This window comes from Cynoglossus semilaevis, chromosome Z (genome assembly GCF_000523025.1).
Source record: "Cynoglossus semilaevis isolate Cse_v1.0 chromosome Z, Cse_v1.0, whole genome shotgun sequence".
In the NCBI taxonomy this organism is placed as follows: domain Eukaryota; kingdom Metazoa; phylum Chordata; class Actinopteri; order Pleuronectiformes; family Cynoglossidae; genus Cynoglossus; species Cynoglossus semilaevis.
Window position 1 is genome coordinate 17,705,438 of NC_024328.1, and position 17,640 is coordinate 17,723,077.

General features: G+C 40.9%; 3 protein-coding genes across 4 annotated transcripts in view; 1 reads left to right on the forward strand and 2 right to left on the reverse strand.

Annotated features, from left to right (window-relative positions):
- Nucleotides 1-292: 292 nt before the first annotated feature.
- Nucleotides 293-5,369, reverse strand: fancg (FA complementation group G). 2 transcript variants are annotated; one of them, XM_008336723.3, is made up of 14 exons: nt 5,177-5,366; nt 4,772-4,868; nt 4,538-4,663; nt 4,257-4,435; nt 3,915-4,068; nt 3,043-3,173; nt 2,787-2,933; nt 2,469-2,629; nt 2,304-2,370; nt 1,735-2,045; nt 1,627-1,667; nt 1,362-1,535; nt 927-1,041; nt 293-491 (listed from the first exon to the last, which is right to left on the reverse strand). In XM_008336723.3, exons 1-14 carry the CDS (start codon nt 5,243-5,245, stop codon nt 389-391), a joined length of 1,875 nt encoding a protein of 624 aa, XP_008334945.1. In that variant the 5' UTR covers nt 5,246-5,366; the 3' UTR covers nt 293-388. The 2 variants fall into 2 exon arrangements, 1 of the variants encoding a protein (XP_008334945.1); XR_003048974.1 differs by lacking the exons at nt 293-491; nt 927-1,041 and having other exon boundaries at nt 1,435-1,535; nt 2,191-2,370; nt 5,177-5,369.
- A 3,232-nt stretch (nt 5,370-8,601) lies between these two features.
- LOC103398198 (neurofilament heavy polypeptide) lies at nt 8,602-14,225 on the forward strand. Its single transcript, XM_008336722.3, has 4 exons — nt 8,602-9,850; nt 11,694-11,893; nt 12,007-12,131; nt 12,222-14,225. Exons 1-4 carry the CDS (start codon nt 9,100-9,102, stop codon nt 13,621-13,623), a joined length of 2,478 nt encoding a protein of 825 aa, XP_008334944.1. The 5' UTR covers nt 8,602-9,099; the 3' UTR covers nt 13,624-14,225.
- Nucleotides 14,226-14,969: 744 nt separating this feature from the next.
- thoc5 (THO complex 5) overlaps nt 14,970-17,640 on the reverse strand; it is an 8,210-nt gene continuing 5,539 nt past the window's right edge. The window contains 7 exon segments of the mRNA XM_017042966.2: nt 14,970-15,639; nt 16,106-16,296; nt 16,413-16,528; nt 16,618-16,705; nt 16,792-16,895; nt 17,390-17,501; nt 17,585-17,640. The exon segment at nt 17,585-17,640 is cut by the window's right edge and continues 18 nt beyond it. Coding sequence (XP_016898455.1) covers nt 15,576-15,639; nt 16,106-16,296; nt 16,413-16,528; nt 16,618-16,705; nt 16,792-16,895; nt 17,390-17,501; nt 17,585-17,640 — 731 coding nt within the window. The 3' untranslated portion in view covers nt 14,970-15,575.

Here is a 17,640-nt window from a genome sequence, read left to right on the forward strand (position 1 = left end):
AACCTCCCCAATAATTGCATATTAATTTTAACCATCGTTTTAATTAACAAACATCAATCATTGTAGGACATTAAAGGATTAAAGACTGCTATTGTAGAGACCTGGGAAAATTTAAAAAACAAAACAAGGGACCTTAATATTTTCTGAATGTAACTCAAAACTTAGAAAAGTGCAGACACACTGAACCAGGCACAAGTCCAACCAAAATTCAACATAAAGAGACATAATAATTAATTACATGTATAAACATTTTACAGCCCCTGAAGCCCCAAATTGCTTTTCAAGACAGCAAGCAATTTACAATATGCTTTATTTTAGAGAGATTTCTGTTGTATGCATAGGTTGTAGTCCTTAAGTTAGTCTTTCCGTAGTCTTCTGTTGTCCTGGTTCATGTTGACCTGGTCGGACCAAGTTCTTGTATTCTCTTCCGTATCTCTGTGGAGTCAAGTAAAGATCCCAACTGGGGTTCTTGTAGGTATAGTGGTAGATCACTGCAGTGAGGCAGATTAGGAGACAGTTAGTAGAATAAATAAAATAAATAAACAAAATAAATTTGTACTATATTGATCCCATATTTGGAAAATTGTTGTTAGCAGCAGATATGCTGTTTACAGGCTGCCCCTAGCAAGCACCAAGCATGTGGTTGCCCTGGGAATCGAACCCAGGACTCTCTGCTCTGTTTCCGAGGCAGGTGTGCTACGCTATGGAACGACTTTAATTACGTCACAAAAAATAATAAAAGGTATTATTTAGATTATTTTAACCCCTCTTTATACTTAACACATCACATGTTTGAATCAAGGAAACAAGTTACAGACGATGTTACTTTATGACCAGGGCTTAAAAGTACAATGGACTGGACATATGGTAAATAAGAACCCATGGGCTGAGTGACACCAGTGAATACAAGAATGACAGCTCCTTACTCCACTGTGGATTGTGTGCTGTAGCTCCAGGTCTTTTCCCAACAAGCTGCTGCCTCTCTCCTCCTGCCAAGCTTCCACAGCACTTCACCACACCACAGCCCTGCAACCACACACTCTAAAAACACACAAAACAAGATGAGGATCATATCAACTCACAACAGGGTCACTTCACTGTCTTTTACTGCATTTGTGTCAATGCCAACCGTGTCTGCGCACAATGTAATAAAACTGTTGGTGCACGATATGGCATGAAGGGCATAATTACACCATATTGGCAAGATATTTTAATTTTTAATAATATAAAAGATTTCCAAATCTACTCTACCAGTAACCCAATAAAACAGTATTTCTTTTTAAAAACCGCAGTGTCAAAAATAGCTCAGCAATCTGCTGTACTGATAATGAACTGGAGGTTGTGTTGTGAACACATTGTACCAGGGAAAGCGTGTAGACTGAGCTGCAGGTCTCTAAGGGCCTCCTGTAGATGATCAGTCAGGGTGAAGCTGACACCTCTTCCAACCAGAGAAAGACCCTTCAGCCTTTGGAGGACACACACATGTGTTCCTGGCTTGACAACCACACCTGGGCCAGGAACTTGTGGCTGGGAGCCTGTAATTTAATAAATATTCATAAATAAAAATAACTGTATGTTGTGTGCAGTATTTTTCAATTTAAAATTCACAGGACAGTGAGTGCTCACCTTTTGTTTTAACACATACTTTAACCAGCAGGTTGATACACCTGTAAGACAGTTACAGTTACATGCTGAGTTAGCTTCACTTTATTGGCACAAAAAGGGAAAACGGACCTGGTGTAGTGAGTCACAGCTTGTTTCCAGTCCTTCAGCTGACTGTAGCAGTGACCCTGTAGTAAGTAGGCAGTTCCAGTCCAGAACAGCACTGCTGCCTTATCTTCACCATTGTCATCATTGTCTTCACCATGACTTCTTTTCTCTGGATCTTCCAACACCAGCCTCTGTGGCAGCAGTTCCAATGTTGTGTTGATGACTTCATTGCAAAGAGCCATACAATCAGCAGGACGACATGCCATGAGCAAGGCAGCACCAGCCTCCAGGTAAAGCTCAGGCAGCCTGGGATAATCAGGCACTTTACTATTAATCTGTTGGAAAAACAAAAAAGCTTAGCTTTGCTTATTGCTTGTTATACATATTAATTTTATTGTAAAAGTCAAAATAAAAAAGCAACCAAAAGTAAAATTTACAGGTACAAAAAGCTTGCAAAAAGTTAAGGGTAAATTGGTGTACCTGTTGGGGAGAACGCTAAAGATATCCAAGATTTTGTTAAAGTAGCTAAAAACAAAGGTAACCGCTATGCCAAACAAAGCAAACACTTGTTCTGACTTTGCTCTGTCTCTTACAGGCTGTTGATCCTCTGATTGGAGAGTAGCCAGCAAGTCCAGATAATGATCCACACCCTCTGCCAACCTGTAGAAACAGAAACCACAGCCGTTCAGCAACTGCAGTGAAACAATATTGGACATAATTGTTCGTTTTTACAGTTAAGAGGCAGGGCCCCTCCTCACCTGTTGTGGAGCACACATTTCAGGGCCAAAGTGTGAAGGACAGAAAGGGCAGAGGGAACGAAGTGCAAAGTGTCAAATGACTGGCTGTGTAGCAGCAGAGACGGAGAAAGGAGTTGAGCATCGGCCAGAGGAGGCACTACAGGAGGAGGCAACATCAACGTCTATGGGACAGGAGAGGTTTTTATGCAACAATATAAATAAGTGTGTCCACAGCATTAGTGATAATTATTTAAACAGTGAAATATCTCTGTGTTTATGATTTTTTTATCTTACACAGCCAAATTCATATTTTATATTAAAACAATATGTGTCACTCACGGAGTACAGCAGACAAAGAGCTTGAATCTCAGCCTGTGTGTTTCCCAGTTGTCTGTAGATGAGCACACTCTGGTACAGAGCACAGACACAACTGTAGTCAGTTTCCAGTGCCTTCTTGTAACACTGCAGTGCCATCTGAGGGCAGTTCTGGAGACAAAGAAAACACACTGAGGTTCATGAAAGTGCAGAAAGCAGAATATTCAAATGCATGATGGAGCCCTTTATTTTTCTTATCAAATTTAGAAGGAATGGCTACCATTTGAACAAAGCAACAGCCACAAAGGTGATGAATATAAGCCAGAAGGATCCTAGGTGCAGGTAGGGACGAGGCTTTCTGCAGACCAGACAATGCCTCTAAATTCTGTCCCTCTGCGAGTCTTTCAGCACCTTCATCAAACATAGTACAGAAAAACAGCTTTAAGAAGCTTTAAGTCGCTACAAACAGATCTTTATTCATCTTCTTTCGAAAGCAAAGCAAAAACATTATCCTTTCCATCTAGTTTGGCATTACTAACTGACACTGACCTACTCTGCTTATTTACGCTGAGAACTATCTCAAACTGTTGCCCATCCAATAAGACAGCTGGACTTGTTCATTCCTCAATCACTTCACACCTAGATTATTGCAACTCACTTTTTTGGGTCTAACTGATACATTAAAACACAAACTACAACAATTTGAAAACTCAGCTTGGTTGGCTCCCAATAACATATCTCCTACAAGACCCTGCTGCTCTCATACAACGCTATAAGCAGCAAAGCTCTAAAGGGTGCCTATAGTTTTTAATAGAAATCTGGCCCAGAATATGTGATAAACAATTTGATGAATTATATGTTCACAATGTAACTTTATTAAATGTTTGAGTTAGAAGCACCTATGCTGCTGCTAATTGTATTGTGTGTTTTCAATCTCTGTTTGCCTATATAAATCTTACAATTTAGGAACATACTATATGACTAGATACGTTTAAATCATTGTATTTTTGTAATCTGGCATTTTGATCCTGCACATCTGTTAATTTATTAAAATAGAAACATAAAAAGGTACTTTATGTTTTGTTTTGTAGTGTTACAAATGCATTTGGTTTTTTAAAGTGCGCATAACCTGAAACAAATATATTTGCTGACCTTGGGCAACGGAAGTCCAAATCTGCAATAATTCAGCAAGCCTTCTTGGCTCCATCACTAGCAGTGGCGTGTAAAGAAACTTTTCTACTTTTTTACACCCCATGTCATTTTCAGCTCCGGCACATAGTGTTTTAGTCAGAGAATACAGGTCCTCCTGCATTGCAGGAAAGAAAAACATAAGTGAAACAATGCTACACCATTGCACTAGCATTGGTAAACACAAAATAAGGAAACAAACATCATCATGTCACATCATGTCTAATTTAATTTAAATGTATGGCTACAGTCTATGTAAGAAAGTCATTAATGCTACAAACAAACAAGGTTGAAATACAACCTTACCTCAAATTCCTGTACAGCTTTCAGCTTACACGTGGCCAACCATATTAGCCACTGTGAGCATAGTAGGTTTAGGACAAAATTATTCAAAGTTGTGTTTCTGACTGATTTTAAGACCTTTTTCCAAAATGCAGGGAGATCTGATGCCACGGATTGAGGGGCTTCATCTGTCGTCTGTAAAACTTCAGGACACAAATACAGACCATAAATGACACAGATAGAAAACATTAAGGGGCATGGTATATATCTTATAGCTATGTCATCATATAACATCATCAGGCCACCTCTCTGTATGGACTGTGAGAGGATCAGCACAGAGTCTGTGAACCGAGATTGAGCAGTGAAGCATAAACATGTGTTGTAGGCCACTGATAGCTCCAAATGGGTGTCATCCGCAAGTGGAGGGACACCTTCAAGAAAGACAATAACAATAGGAGGCGAATAAGGAAAGTAAACAAACTGAATTTAGGTCTACAGCTTTAGCAACGTATGCATTTTATATTTAGAATATTTAGCACCTTGAACTTTACTCAAAAGTTTGTCAAACTCCAAGGAGCACCACCGCAGATGATTCTGGTTCTGATCTCTGCTCAGTGAGTGACTGCTTTCAACCCGCTGTCAAAATGAAATAGGAGAAAATATGTGTAAAATATATACATAACTGAAAGAGAGGTACTTTAATTTATGGCTATCATGAGAATGCTTTTATTTGCTCTTTATTAATTATATATCTCTGCACTTCAGGGTAAAGTAAAATGATCTTTTACTCACAAAGAAAACATTTCTACATTTAACTCAAAATGGCATTATATAAAACAAGTTTAAATTGTCTGGTTTATAACAAGTTGTTTGTTTATAACAAGCAATATCACAAATGTCGTAGATGTTAAAGACGAGACCTTAAATTTATATTTTAATCGTACCTTCAATTTCTGTACCAACGCGTTGTTTTCCTGAATCCATTTATAAAGCAAAGATGTAGGTCGATACATTTTAAACAAGAAATGTGTTCGTTTTGTTACAAAAACAAACCGTTTTTAAAATTTCCCTCGTCTCTGGAGAAGCTAACAGGAAGTAAACTGCGAGATGACTCACTTGATCAGGCAGTCCTGCCACTGGTGGACACATCTGAGAATTACATGAGGAGGTTGCACTGCAGACATGTGGTCGGCAGGTGGTTCTGTCAGAACGACAGCCGCAGATTTGTTCTGGAAACTTAAGTCATCCTTCGTTGGCAAATGTTTTTGTTTATGTTGTTTTTATGTTAATTTTATGAAGTCTTCTCTAAATTTTGAGGTTAATATATACATTCATTTATATGTATAACTACATGGATATATACTAAAGAAAATCTTATTTCTAAGACATAAAACTAAGGAGTCTGAGTGAAATAAATATAACACAAGGGACTGAATAAATAGTCCACTGGATTAAGTTTACATCTAATGTCAGAATTTTGGAAAAACACTGGAACTATAAATAATGAGAATGACAGCAATAGCCTTTGTGAATAATGCCAGTAAAAAGTACACATATATCCTTACGATTACACAACTTTAATGTGCTTTGACGTGCTATGCTTCAGCAGCCCTGTCACAGTGTTATACTATTACAATCACACACACACACAAACATACACAGTCTAATGCAAGTTAAAACAAGCCAAGACCTTAATTCTATTACAGCTGAGTCATTCCTGTGACTGCCAGTACAGCTATTTTTCTGGTTGTCCCTCCACAAGGTGACTCCCTCTCTTCTCAGCCAGTCATCTTCTCTATCCGCCTCCGTCATCGCACCATCACCTCTTCATCTCTGTTCTTGTAATTGCCTGATTCTCCTTCCTTTCTTTCTAAAAATAACCCCATTTAAATAAAACAAGGGATGCTCCTGACATTTACTTCACTTTACATTTATGCAGCAATAGAGACATGCACACACAGGAAGCACTGGACACATCTCCTGTTACCCTTCTATTCGTCTTCCTATTCCTCTGAGAGTGGTTTTCTGACATTTTTCCCTCTGCATCGATCCTGCCATTTTCCATCTTTGTCTCAGTTCGTCTGAGCCCGTCAAGGACAAGGACACTGTGGGAAGAGGATCCCGCTTTCTATCCCCTTTTTCTCCTCAATGTCACCTGCATAGCAAGACTCCAAACAATAATTAAATAAGCTGTGGTCATTTCCCAGGTGGCATTACTGGTAAGCAGAATTCATGAAAGCATATTTCTGTTTCAGACTCTAAATGAATGTGTCTTTCAGGGTACCAGCTGTCTGTGACAGGACAACACTCATTACTCTGGTGTGAATGGTAAACTTTTATGAGTTCCTCAACCTTGAACTGCTGTAATTAGCCCCACAATTTTGGTCTTATGTTCATCACATATCACAGTTTACTGAAAGTATTTTCCCTCATCAGATTTCAGCTTCTAACATTTAGTTTAAAATCACCAACATGAGCCTCCGAACATGAGATTCTCATTTGTGGGTAATTTAATTTTGCTAACTCTGCTTCCTTGTCCTCATTCATAAAACATGAAGCAGGTGATGAAGGTGGGGGAACGCATCACATGTCATTTTAGTCCCATGTGTGCCCCAGCCCATGTGATATGTGCAAAACACGTAACAACGAGTTTCTGAATAGTTGTAATTGCAATGATAACAACCAATTTGTTTCAAAAGATTTAGCAAGAATAAAGATATATGGTCTCACAACACACTAATGGGAAACAGAGGCAAGTGTACTACTGAACCACAAATACACATTTTAACTAACTGAAAGTATTTGGAAAAATTTTAAAGGGTATTTTTGTCAACCCTTGTAGTATTAAAAACTTGAGCCAATTTACAGACAGTGGTTACTACTGTCTGATTCCCCAAATCATCAAATTGTCTAAAATACAGACCTGGCCTGTTTACTGTTTCTTTTAGTCTTTTAAGATATGTGTTGTGTATCTTCTGGAAAGATATTTGAGCCACCTACTGGAAAAAACTAATGGGCCTAGCATCAATGTCATTTGCTTCTGGCCATGACTGCATGTTGTATTTGGTTGAGATAAATAAGGTTTAATACATAAAATTAACCACATTTATATTTCTCTGAACAAGATATTGCAATAAACAGTGGAAACGTGTAAAATCAGCCAAGAAATGCTGTAATATTTCAAAAAATAACAGGGTGGATATTTGGTGAATATTCCGGAAGATATTGTTATCTGATATGACAAAGGGTGAGGTCCTAGAGGAGCCAATACAGAACTAAATCAACACCTTTTTTCTATTTAGACAGAAAATGCAGTATTTTTTTAGATACATATATCTAATCTAATAGTGTATTCTCCCACTTAAAGGGAAAGGGTGAAGAGTTTTCCCTGACGCGGCCTGCAGAATGAACTCACTCACCCTAATTTTGAGCAATCGATAGGTGCTGTTTGTGTTCCTTAGAGCTCATCATCTTCTCTGAGCAGACATCCTTGTAGGTCAGCAGCAGCTGCTCAGTATGTGTTTGTGCGAATGCTGTATCATCGTACAGCTCAGTGGATACCTCGATGTGCAGGTAACTGTGAGCTGCCCTTAAAGGCTGCCTGTATTTCTTGGAGAGTATTCACTAGTGTTGTTGCACTAAGTTGTTGTTGTTGTAAGACATGAAACATACACAATGAAATATCACATACAGCAACAGAAGGGAGGAGAAACAATTTTATGACTAGTAAGCAAATGAGAAAGAGAGCAAGAGAAAGTCTGTCAATGGCCCAGCAATTGAGTCAAGCCCCACGGGGAATGGCATGGATCTGCAAACTCACACTGCAGCAGTAAAGAGAGGATCAGCAGAACACATTGCACACTTACAAAATTGGATCATTCTGAATTTATACCTGAAACTTGAATGGGAACTAAAAACAATACTGGGGTGGCTACGGAGGACACAAAACAATGCAAAGAAAGTTAATAGTATTAATAAAAAAAAAAACACAACAAAAAAACGGTTTACTGATTGAAATTATGTTAGCATAAAAAACATGGTTGTTTCAGCTCTGGATGTTTCATCAGGTCTGCACAAAGACATGCTTTTTGGACACCTAAAGCAACACTCTGAACTGAGCTGAATACTGATCAGCCAGGTAGTTGTAGTTCTATCTTCAAGTAAGAGTAAGAGTCAATGCAGAATGGTAATCTACATCCTGGTGTTCCCCTGGGTACGACAGACAACTAATACCTCTACCGCAGTGGTTCTCCAACTGTGGTACGAGTACCACTAGTAGTACGCAAGTGCTCTCTAGTGGTAAAAGGGATTTAAAATAAATCTGAACCATACCATGCACAAGTAATACAACATTTAAACATAAACATCTTTATAAGCATCTCTCCTGTGTGGTGTAAGCTAACAGTGAAGGCCTATGCTGCTATATTCTAATGTTGGTCATCATTGTGGTACTCAGGGAGCTCAGTCTTTTCTCAGGTGGTACAGAGTACAACAAGTTTGAGAACCACTGCTCTACATTCGCTCGTGTGGGTTAAATAACTGCAAAAGTCCAGCCAACTTATAATGTGCAGGACATAAAACACATTATTGGAACAACCAACAATAACAGGACACAAAAGTGGACAGACTGTAATATTACAGGAGGAGTCAGTCTGTCAGAAGCAGAACAGAAAAGAATATCAGTAAAACTTTTATTTTACAGCTTTACAGCTCATCACCACGGTGCGCAAAGTGTGTAGTTCTGTGGAGGAAAATATGTCCCTTTAACTGGAGTGCGCTCTTCTGCTGACTCTGTGACTTTCCCCTCCCTCCTATATAAACGCAGAGCCCCACCATCTGCAGTCACTTCTCCTCTGATTCGGTCAACATGAGTTTTACGGCGGAGCATCACTTCTTCGGGCCGACTTCGTACCGCAAGGCTCGTGCGGTGTCCGTGTCCTCCAGCGGTTTCCACTCACAGCGCCGCCGCCTCACCTATAGTCAGCCGTCCACCGCCGAGAGTCTGGACGCCTACAACGGAGACATGACCAGGAGGAGCGAGAAAGAGATTCTGCAGGCTCTCAACGACCGCTTTGCCGGTTACATAGATAAGGTGCGCAACCTGGAGATGCACAACCGCAACCTAGAGGCAGAAGCCGCGGCTCTGCGCCAGAGCCAGGCAGGGCGCGCCTCCATTGGAGAGCAGTACGAACAGGAGCTGAGTGACCTGAGGAACATCCTGCAGCAGCTGACCGGAGAGAAAGCCCGAACGGCTCTGGAGCATGACCACCTGGAGGAGGACATTCAGCAGCTAAGGGCCAGGCTTGAAGATGAGGCGCGTAACCGGGAGGAGCTGGAAGCTGCAGCTAGAGCCATGAAGAAGTATGCCGAGGAGTGTCGTCTGGCTCGCCTGGAACTGGACAAGAAGCTGAGAGCCCTGGAGGACGAGGCAGTCTTTCTCAAGAAGAACCACGAAGAAGAAGTGTCCGAGCTCCTGGCCCAGATTCAGGGAGCGGAGGTGAGCTTCGACATGAGGGACTCTCTGAAGGCTGACGTTACCAGCGCACTGAGGGAGATCCGAGCACAGCTGGACAGTCACGCATCCAAGAGCACCACGCACGCCGAGGAGTGGTTCAAGGGTGAGTTTTCCAAATCTACTGTATGTAGTCAAAATAAAAAAGTAAAAACAAACTAAATGAAAATATCTGTTGCGCTCAGCATTTCAAACAGTATTTGCTCTGTCCATGGTTCTAAAAGTCACCAACCTCTCCCATTGCGACATGGGGAGCTTTTTCTTCTTCTTATAAATATAGATTGTCTGCACTCTTCCCGCAGTAATTAGAAATTCTTGTTTGCAAATGTTTTAAAACCTGGAGTCAATGCCTGTATAATACCAACAATCGTTTGACCATACGGATCATGTTGTTTGCACGGTAATATCACTTGGTGTTGTGGTGCAAAACCATGTCCTGCTATTAGCAACTTAAAACATGTTTGCATGATGCACTGAACATATAGACATAAGAAACTGATGTATAATGTAAAAGCCCTATATCAAACAATCAACTGTATCATCCAGAATCTATAGGCGCAGTGATTAATCATTACGAAGCCATTGTTTTTAATTGAGGCAAGAAAAAACATCTTAAGAGCAGTATATATCACTAACTAGATAAATGAGAAACAACAGCTTTTAACACAACGCTGTGCTGCTCCTTACAATGGGAAGGGTCAGAGCAGATTTTATTTTGGGAGGACATGAGATGTTTCCTGCAACAGGGATCTGTGTTAAAAAAATAAAAACTTTTGCCCTTCCAACCTCTGCAAACATCATTTGAGAGGAAAACAGCAATTGTTATGAGCCCAGTTGGCGCTAGAACGCTGAGCCCCTGCTCTTGCCTTATGATGACATGTTAATGTCATTCCCAAAAGTGTAGCTGATTCATATCAAAACCAAAGTGCATCCAAAATTATTTCAAATCAGGATAGCCAATTCAGAGTAAACTAATTTACTAAGTTTGTGTAACCCCGTGATAATATTGTCTCTGTACTGAGGAGATCTCATTTAGTGAAATTATTTAGGCACCACATTCAAATATGAACAAAATATCCCGAGTGCTCTGAAAAGTCGATTTATACTGCATATGTATGACATTAAACCTCCTCCTAAAGAAAAGGTTTCACAATAAGTTATTCTCCTTGTGTTTAACATTTTCAACTTTTATACATTAGTGTATGAAGAGAAATCACTCCCTGTTTCTAGAAGAACGTGAGCATGTTTTGTGTTACTCCATAAGGTTTCCAGTGAAGGAAGTAACAGTCGATGTTTTGACCTTTTGTACCACATGTATTTTTTTTTTTTTTGCAATGATTGATTTAAATGTTTTCAAAAGCATAAAGTCATGTAAAGGTCATTGGGAACAGAGGGCAGTGGATACATCATCACCATACTACAGCATGGTAAGATTAATTGCACCAATAGTGTACCTATTTATGACACCACCATTGAGGGCCGAGTAAGGTTACATGCAAGCAGCAGTTTAATGGCATGTCAGTCTACTAAATGGGCTATGAATTGTCACATGCGGTCAGCAATTGTTTACATGCTGACCTGATGGACTCAGTAAAAGGTCCAAACTGAGTGACCTTCCCTGTGTCCAGCTGACTGCAGTGCTGATGCTCATTCAAGCTTGGACGTGAGGAATGAAGCTGAGTCAGACCAGTGACTGACAGTGGTCACAGTCAAGGTCACTCAGGTTTCCCAGTGGTGACTGTCTGCTCTCAAAAGCCCCAAGTTGAGACAGACAACAGCTCAAATTTCCTGGGGGTAAAAACAAAGGCCAATGTATGTCCTGCAGGCTCAATAAAATGCTGAATATCTGTAATGGAAACCCTTAAAGCTCTTCAGTGGCTTGTAAATTAAGAGGTATTTTAAAGAGTTTTATAAGTATCATACATTCATTGTGTCTGCAATCCCTGTAGTGCGTATGGATCACCTGTCTGAAACTGCGAGGTCTAACCAGACTGCAATCCGCACGACGCAGGATGAGATTGCAGACTACCGTCGACAGCTCCAAAACCGCACTATTGAGCTGGAGACCCTCCGAGGAACCAAGGAGTCATTGGAGAGGCAGCGTTTGGAGAGCGAAGACAGACACCATGATGATCTCAACTCACTACAGGCATAAATACATCACTCATCCTTTAGGAAGAAACCCATTAAGCGCATAGGGCTTTTTATAGATCAAAGTTATATATCTCTCCTGAAAGAACGTCTGCATGTTTTATTTTACAGGAGACCATTAATCAGCTGGATAACGAGCTGAAAACCACCAAATGGGAGATGGCCAGCCAGCTGAAGGACTACCAGGACCTTCTGAATGTAAAGATGGCCCTGGATATTGAGATTGCAGCTTACAGGTTGGAAAGGGTTCAATTTGATTGACTCCTTTGCTTTTTAATGAGATATGGTTTTGACATTTTACTCCATACGGTTTGTCTTGAAAACAGGAAGTTGTTAGAAGGAGAGGAGAAACGCTTTGTGCTGGGAGGAGGTGTGTACTCTTACCTGGAAGGCAGACTCTCTTCTCACCTAAAAATGAAGGGAGAGGAGATCTCAGACACAGTCATAGTGGAGGAACAGACAGACGAGACCCAGGTGACAGAAGTAACCGAGGAGGCAGACGAGGAGGCAGACAAGGAGGAAAAAGAAGAAGAGGAGGAGGAAGAGGGAAAAGAAGAAGAAGAAACTAAAGATGAGGGAGAGGAAGGCCAGGAGGAAGAAGATAATGAAGTTGAGGAAGAGGTAGAGGAAGAACAGGAAGAAGAAAAGGAGGAAGTAGCAGATGACAAGAAGGAAAAAGAGGAGGCAGGCGAGTCTGAATCACCAGAAAAGGCTGCATCCCCTCCTTCAAAATCCCCACAACCAGAATCTCCTGTCAAATCCCCAGAATCTAAATCTCCACAAAAATCACCAGCTTCTAAATCACCTGCTAAGTCACCTGCAGTCAAGTCCCCTGCAGGAGATGATTCAAAGTCACCTGCACCAAAGTCACCTGTGTCAAAATCCCCACCCAGTAAATCCCCTGAAGCCAAATCTCCTTGCCCTAAAACCCCAGAACCAAAGTATCCAGAGAAGGAAAAACCAGCCCCTGGCAAAGATAGTCCTAAAACTGAGAAAAAGGAGGAGAAACATCAGCCCAAGGAAGATAAGAAAGAAAAAGAAGAGCCTGTAAAGGAGGAGAAGAAGGAGACACCCAAAGTGCAAGAGCCAGAGGAGAAAGCAGACAAAGCTGACTCAAAGAAGGAGAGCAAAGAGGAAACTACAAAAAAGGATGATGCTTCAAAAACTGCTCCCAGCAAGCCTGCAGAAGGCAAACCCACCCCAAAGACTGAGGCTAAAGAAAGCAGTGCCTCTGCCAAGGAGAAGCCCACTGCTCCAAAAGCAGAGAAGGCAGAACCTGAAGCAAAGCCTGCCTCTAAGGTAGAACCAGAGAAAAAAGAGAGCAAGACTGGAGAGAAGGAGCCCGAGAAGCCAGCGCCTAAAGCTGAGCCTGAAAAGGCTGAGACAAAAAAAGAGGAAAAACCATCCCCAAAACCATCTCCCGAAAAAACAGACACGAAAAAAGAGGAGAAACCAGCTCCCAAAGTTGAGCCTGAAAAAACAGACACGGAAAAAGAAAAAAAAACAGCTCCTAAAGCTGAGCCTGAAAAAACAGAGGTGAAAAAGGAGGAAACGCCTGCTCCTAAAGCCGAGTCTGACAAAGCAGAGAGCAAAAAAGATGACAAGAAGACAGAGGAGAAAAAGGACACAAGTAAAGAAGAAAGCAAGGCGGTGAAAGATGCAGGAAAGGCAGAAAAATCATCTGCCACTGAATCAAAGGAGACAAAGGAGGAGAAGACCAAGAAGTAAAAGTGAGAAGCCGTGGTGGAGATGCCAAAGAACCTCTAAGGGTGGGCAAGGTAGAGACGCTGGAGGTTTCCAGGTGTCCACAGACTGACACCGAAGTGTTTCAATAATGCAGGTAATGGTATGTAAGCAATAGTGCTTTCTGTAGCAAATAATCCCCCGCTGCCCATGTATGACCATGACTCTCCCTGATGCTTCTGATGTAACTGTAGTGAATGCTGAATGCTCTAAGCTCCTCATCTGAATGTGACGACTGCCTCTAACAAATAAGTGCATCTACACTAGAAACGCACTGACAGGGACTGCAGGGGTCGCTGTAACACATCTTCTACATTTCACGATGTAAAAAATCATGTCAAGTTTAAGTTTGTGACAGATGTCTATTTAAAGAGATACAAATGTCTATATTATATTTACAGATACACTTCACTGACGAAAGACTTGAATTTTGCTTGTTGTGCACCTTAACGCAGCTTCTCGTACCAGGTGAACTGCATTGTCTCACTCCTCTGGTCTGCAGTGCTACGACAATGATGACTGTGCTATGTATAAACTGAGAATATGCAATACGAAACAGCTAATAAAGGAGGAAAAATGAAAAGCTATTTTTTTCCTGTGGGTTTTCTTTGATGATCACAACTACAGTGCATGTGGTGCCAAATGAACTGTCAACAGATGATCTGACAGAATGTGAAGCTGAAAAGTAAATGCTGGGAGTGCACTGCATTGCGGTGAAGGAGAGGGGGAGCTCTTCCCACCCACGGCAGCCTCTGCATCATCAGGGTCCCACAGACCGTTTTCATGTATAAATCATCAACTGTGCTCTGTGCCTGCATGCAATGCTAAGAGATCACACACTATAGGATTATACACATTTCAATACAAACCTGACACTTCTGTGTAAGATAAATAAAAATTGCAAGTATAAAATAAAATATAAACACATACACTCCACCAGTCATTAGGTACACTGCTGAAATAAAACACCGGCCAAAGATAGTGAAGTCACTAACGAGGTTTCACCTTCGATCTAGAATCTTCCATCAGGTCTAGAACTAGCCAGGATCAGATCCAATGTACCGGGTGAAACCTGATGTTCTTATATTCTTATTTAACAAACCACATTCCCAATTGTGCTTTACACTGTCAAAAGGCATGCAATATGTATTATATAAATCTAATTCAGTTCATTACTCCCACCTCTACAACAACTAAACTCGGTGAAGTATTGGCTTGCTACAACTCTGCTGTTCACAACAACTGTGTATTACACAAATACAGAACTGCAGGGTGTGGCTCATATATAGCACTTCAAAACATCCATAGAGCTTATTGATGTCATTCAGCCCTTTGCTCACTGTGGCTTTATTTCCATAAGAAAGAGTATTTTAGACATGAGACAGCCAATGATGTAACAGTAAGGAAACAAAATACTTCATGCTGTGTACCACTGACAAAGTCAAGGGGCTCATATAGGGACAATTCAGTTAATTTTCTGGCCTTTAGCGTAATTTATCCAGAGACTCAATTCAATGCCATAGTCAAACTCCTTCAATAGACTTAAATAACTAAATGCTGTCACCAGGACAATAGATGATTAGTTAAAGGTCAACTGTCGAAACAGCGAATGTCATATCCATCAGACATGATTCTGAAAACATGACTCAGCTAAGAGCCAGCACTGAACCACAACAGCATAACAATCAGCCTATTGCAGACGGCACCTATAAATAGAGCAGCAGTGAGAAGGCAGAGAGAAGGATAGAGCTTTTACAGCAACAACAACTACAACAACTCGAGTCAAAAAGAGCAGACACCCAGGCATTCAGGACACTTTTTTTTTAATTTTTACGATTACTACGGTACTAAGAATTAAAAACGAATTAAGTTGTGTGTGAAAATCACAAAGCTAGGCTTAAGTAGAGTGGTAGAGTAAAGCAGTGAGGCTCCAAGGCTTAGCGATGACTGAAGAATCCCTGGGGATGGTTGTACTTGAATGGCTTCAGACGATTTGGACCTCTGGAATTGAAAAGAAGAGACAACTACCATCAGTGTTTGATCATCAATGCCATGGAAGTTGTATTAGAACAAATTCTTTCCTTACTTAATTAGTGGTTAGTGGTTGTTAGCCTCTGCTATAATCCCATGTGTTCCTTACTATTCCTCACCACCATAGTCTGAGCTGCTGAAGATGTTTAATGGCGTTGCTTAAAACTCATCACTTTTACTAATGTGTCTCAAATCTGCTTTCACACATTTCTTTTTTTAAGAAAACCAATCTATTATGGAAGACATCGATTCTGGGTCATGTCACGACATTGCACTTAGTCAGCACTTTTAAATGTACAAAATACTGTTTCAGTGAAGGGTCTGTTGGTTGCCTCAACAGCCTTTGTTGTTTTCTGTTCATCAATTGTTTCTTGGCGATATCACTTTTTCCCCAAAGACAGGTCAGGACAGAAATATAAATAAACTATGACTGTACCTGACAGTTCGTAGACACATTTTTTCTCTGGGAAACTCCCGTGGACCTTCCACTCCATCATCGTGTTCTTCGGTCTCTAAATAAACATCCAGGCAGACACACAGACGTGCCATCTGATTGGTGAGGAGCTGGTGTCCAGGATGAGGGCCTTGAAGCTCACTTTTAAACACGTTCACCTCACTCTCCATGGCCTTAAGACAAGACAAGAGTCAGATAATTGATGCTAGTAGCATAATAGATGCTACAGTGAAATCAAACAGAAGTAGAAAAGAAGGTTTTAGGTGAATTGTTATTGTAATGGCCGTACTCTGAGGTTGTCATCGGTACGTCCACTGCGTTCGCCCTTCCAGCTCAGAGAAAGGGAGAACAGAGGAGAGACCTTTGGGTAACAAGGACTCAGCACCACTGCTGCCTGGAGACGAGCTGTTGAACAGACACGGTACATACAGAAAAATTAGGTCCAAACAAGTGATCAATAATGAACTCATCAAGCAGCAGGGATTCGTATCTACCTGTGCCTCTTTCAACCACTGCCATGAAGTACATATCAGTCTCCTTTGCCAGGCCAGCCTCAGTCACATGACCTGTATATGGTAGAACCTTCTCAGAAGAACAAAAGACAAAAATTATAATTTCAAGGTATTTGTCTAAAGTGCAACTGACAAAGCATATTTCTTTGTGTGTACCATGTAGTCCTGGTGTGTAATGGTGGTCCAGCAAGCTAAACGTGAAATTATCTTGGCAGGAAAGAGATGCTGGCACTCACTGGTGATGGGGATGATGCTGTGCTCTGAGGGCAAAAGGACAAACAAACTCAGTTACATGATTGCCAGTGGAAAACAGACCAGCACACAGCTCACTGTCCAGCCTTGAAAGAGGTGGTAGAAAACTTTTGTGTAACAAAATAAGTAAAATAAAATATTTTGTTATACAAATGCCTGTCCTTTACAGTTTATAATAGAGAAAGAATTGTTGTAACACTGTTAGAAGTGAACTGCCCCACAGCTCAGTACTGCAGTACTCACTAAGGCAGTGGTTCCCATAGTGAGAGCCTGGAACTTACACAACAGCAATTTCTATTTTCTTTCGCCCCAGAGTGGGATAATTTCACCAGTTTGTAATTCTATTTCCTTCATTCCATCCACAAAAGGGAAGTGCTGCAGAAAGGGTGTTTGTAGCGTCCCCAACTGGTACGTGATTTGAGCTCAACAATACTCATTTCATATACATAAACATTTCCAGAAAACTTAATGTTTAAAAGTGATAATGTAACAAAGAACAAACCTAAAAAGACAAATTGTTTGTGCAAATCCATACGGGAGTGGACTCGTTTTCGCAGAAGCTTTATGGTGCTCTCCATGTGGCTGGCACTCAAGGAATTGCCAACGGGAACGGTCTGAGGAAAAATGTCCAGTATGACAAAACTGTAACGCAGTAAATCAGACATTTAATGAGGTTATTCTCAACACAAGCTCATACCTCTGAAGCATCGATACGGAAATTAAGCCCCCCGAGATACTGAACCCACGTGTAGG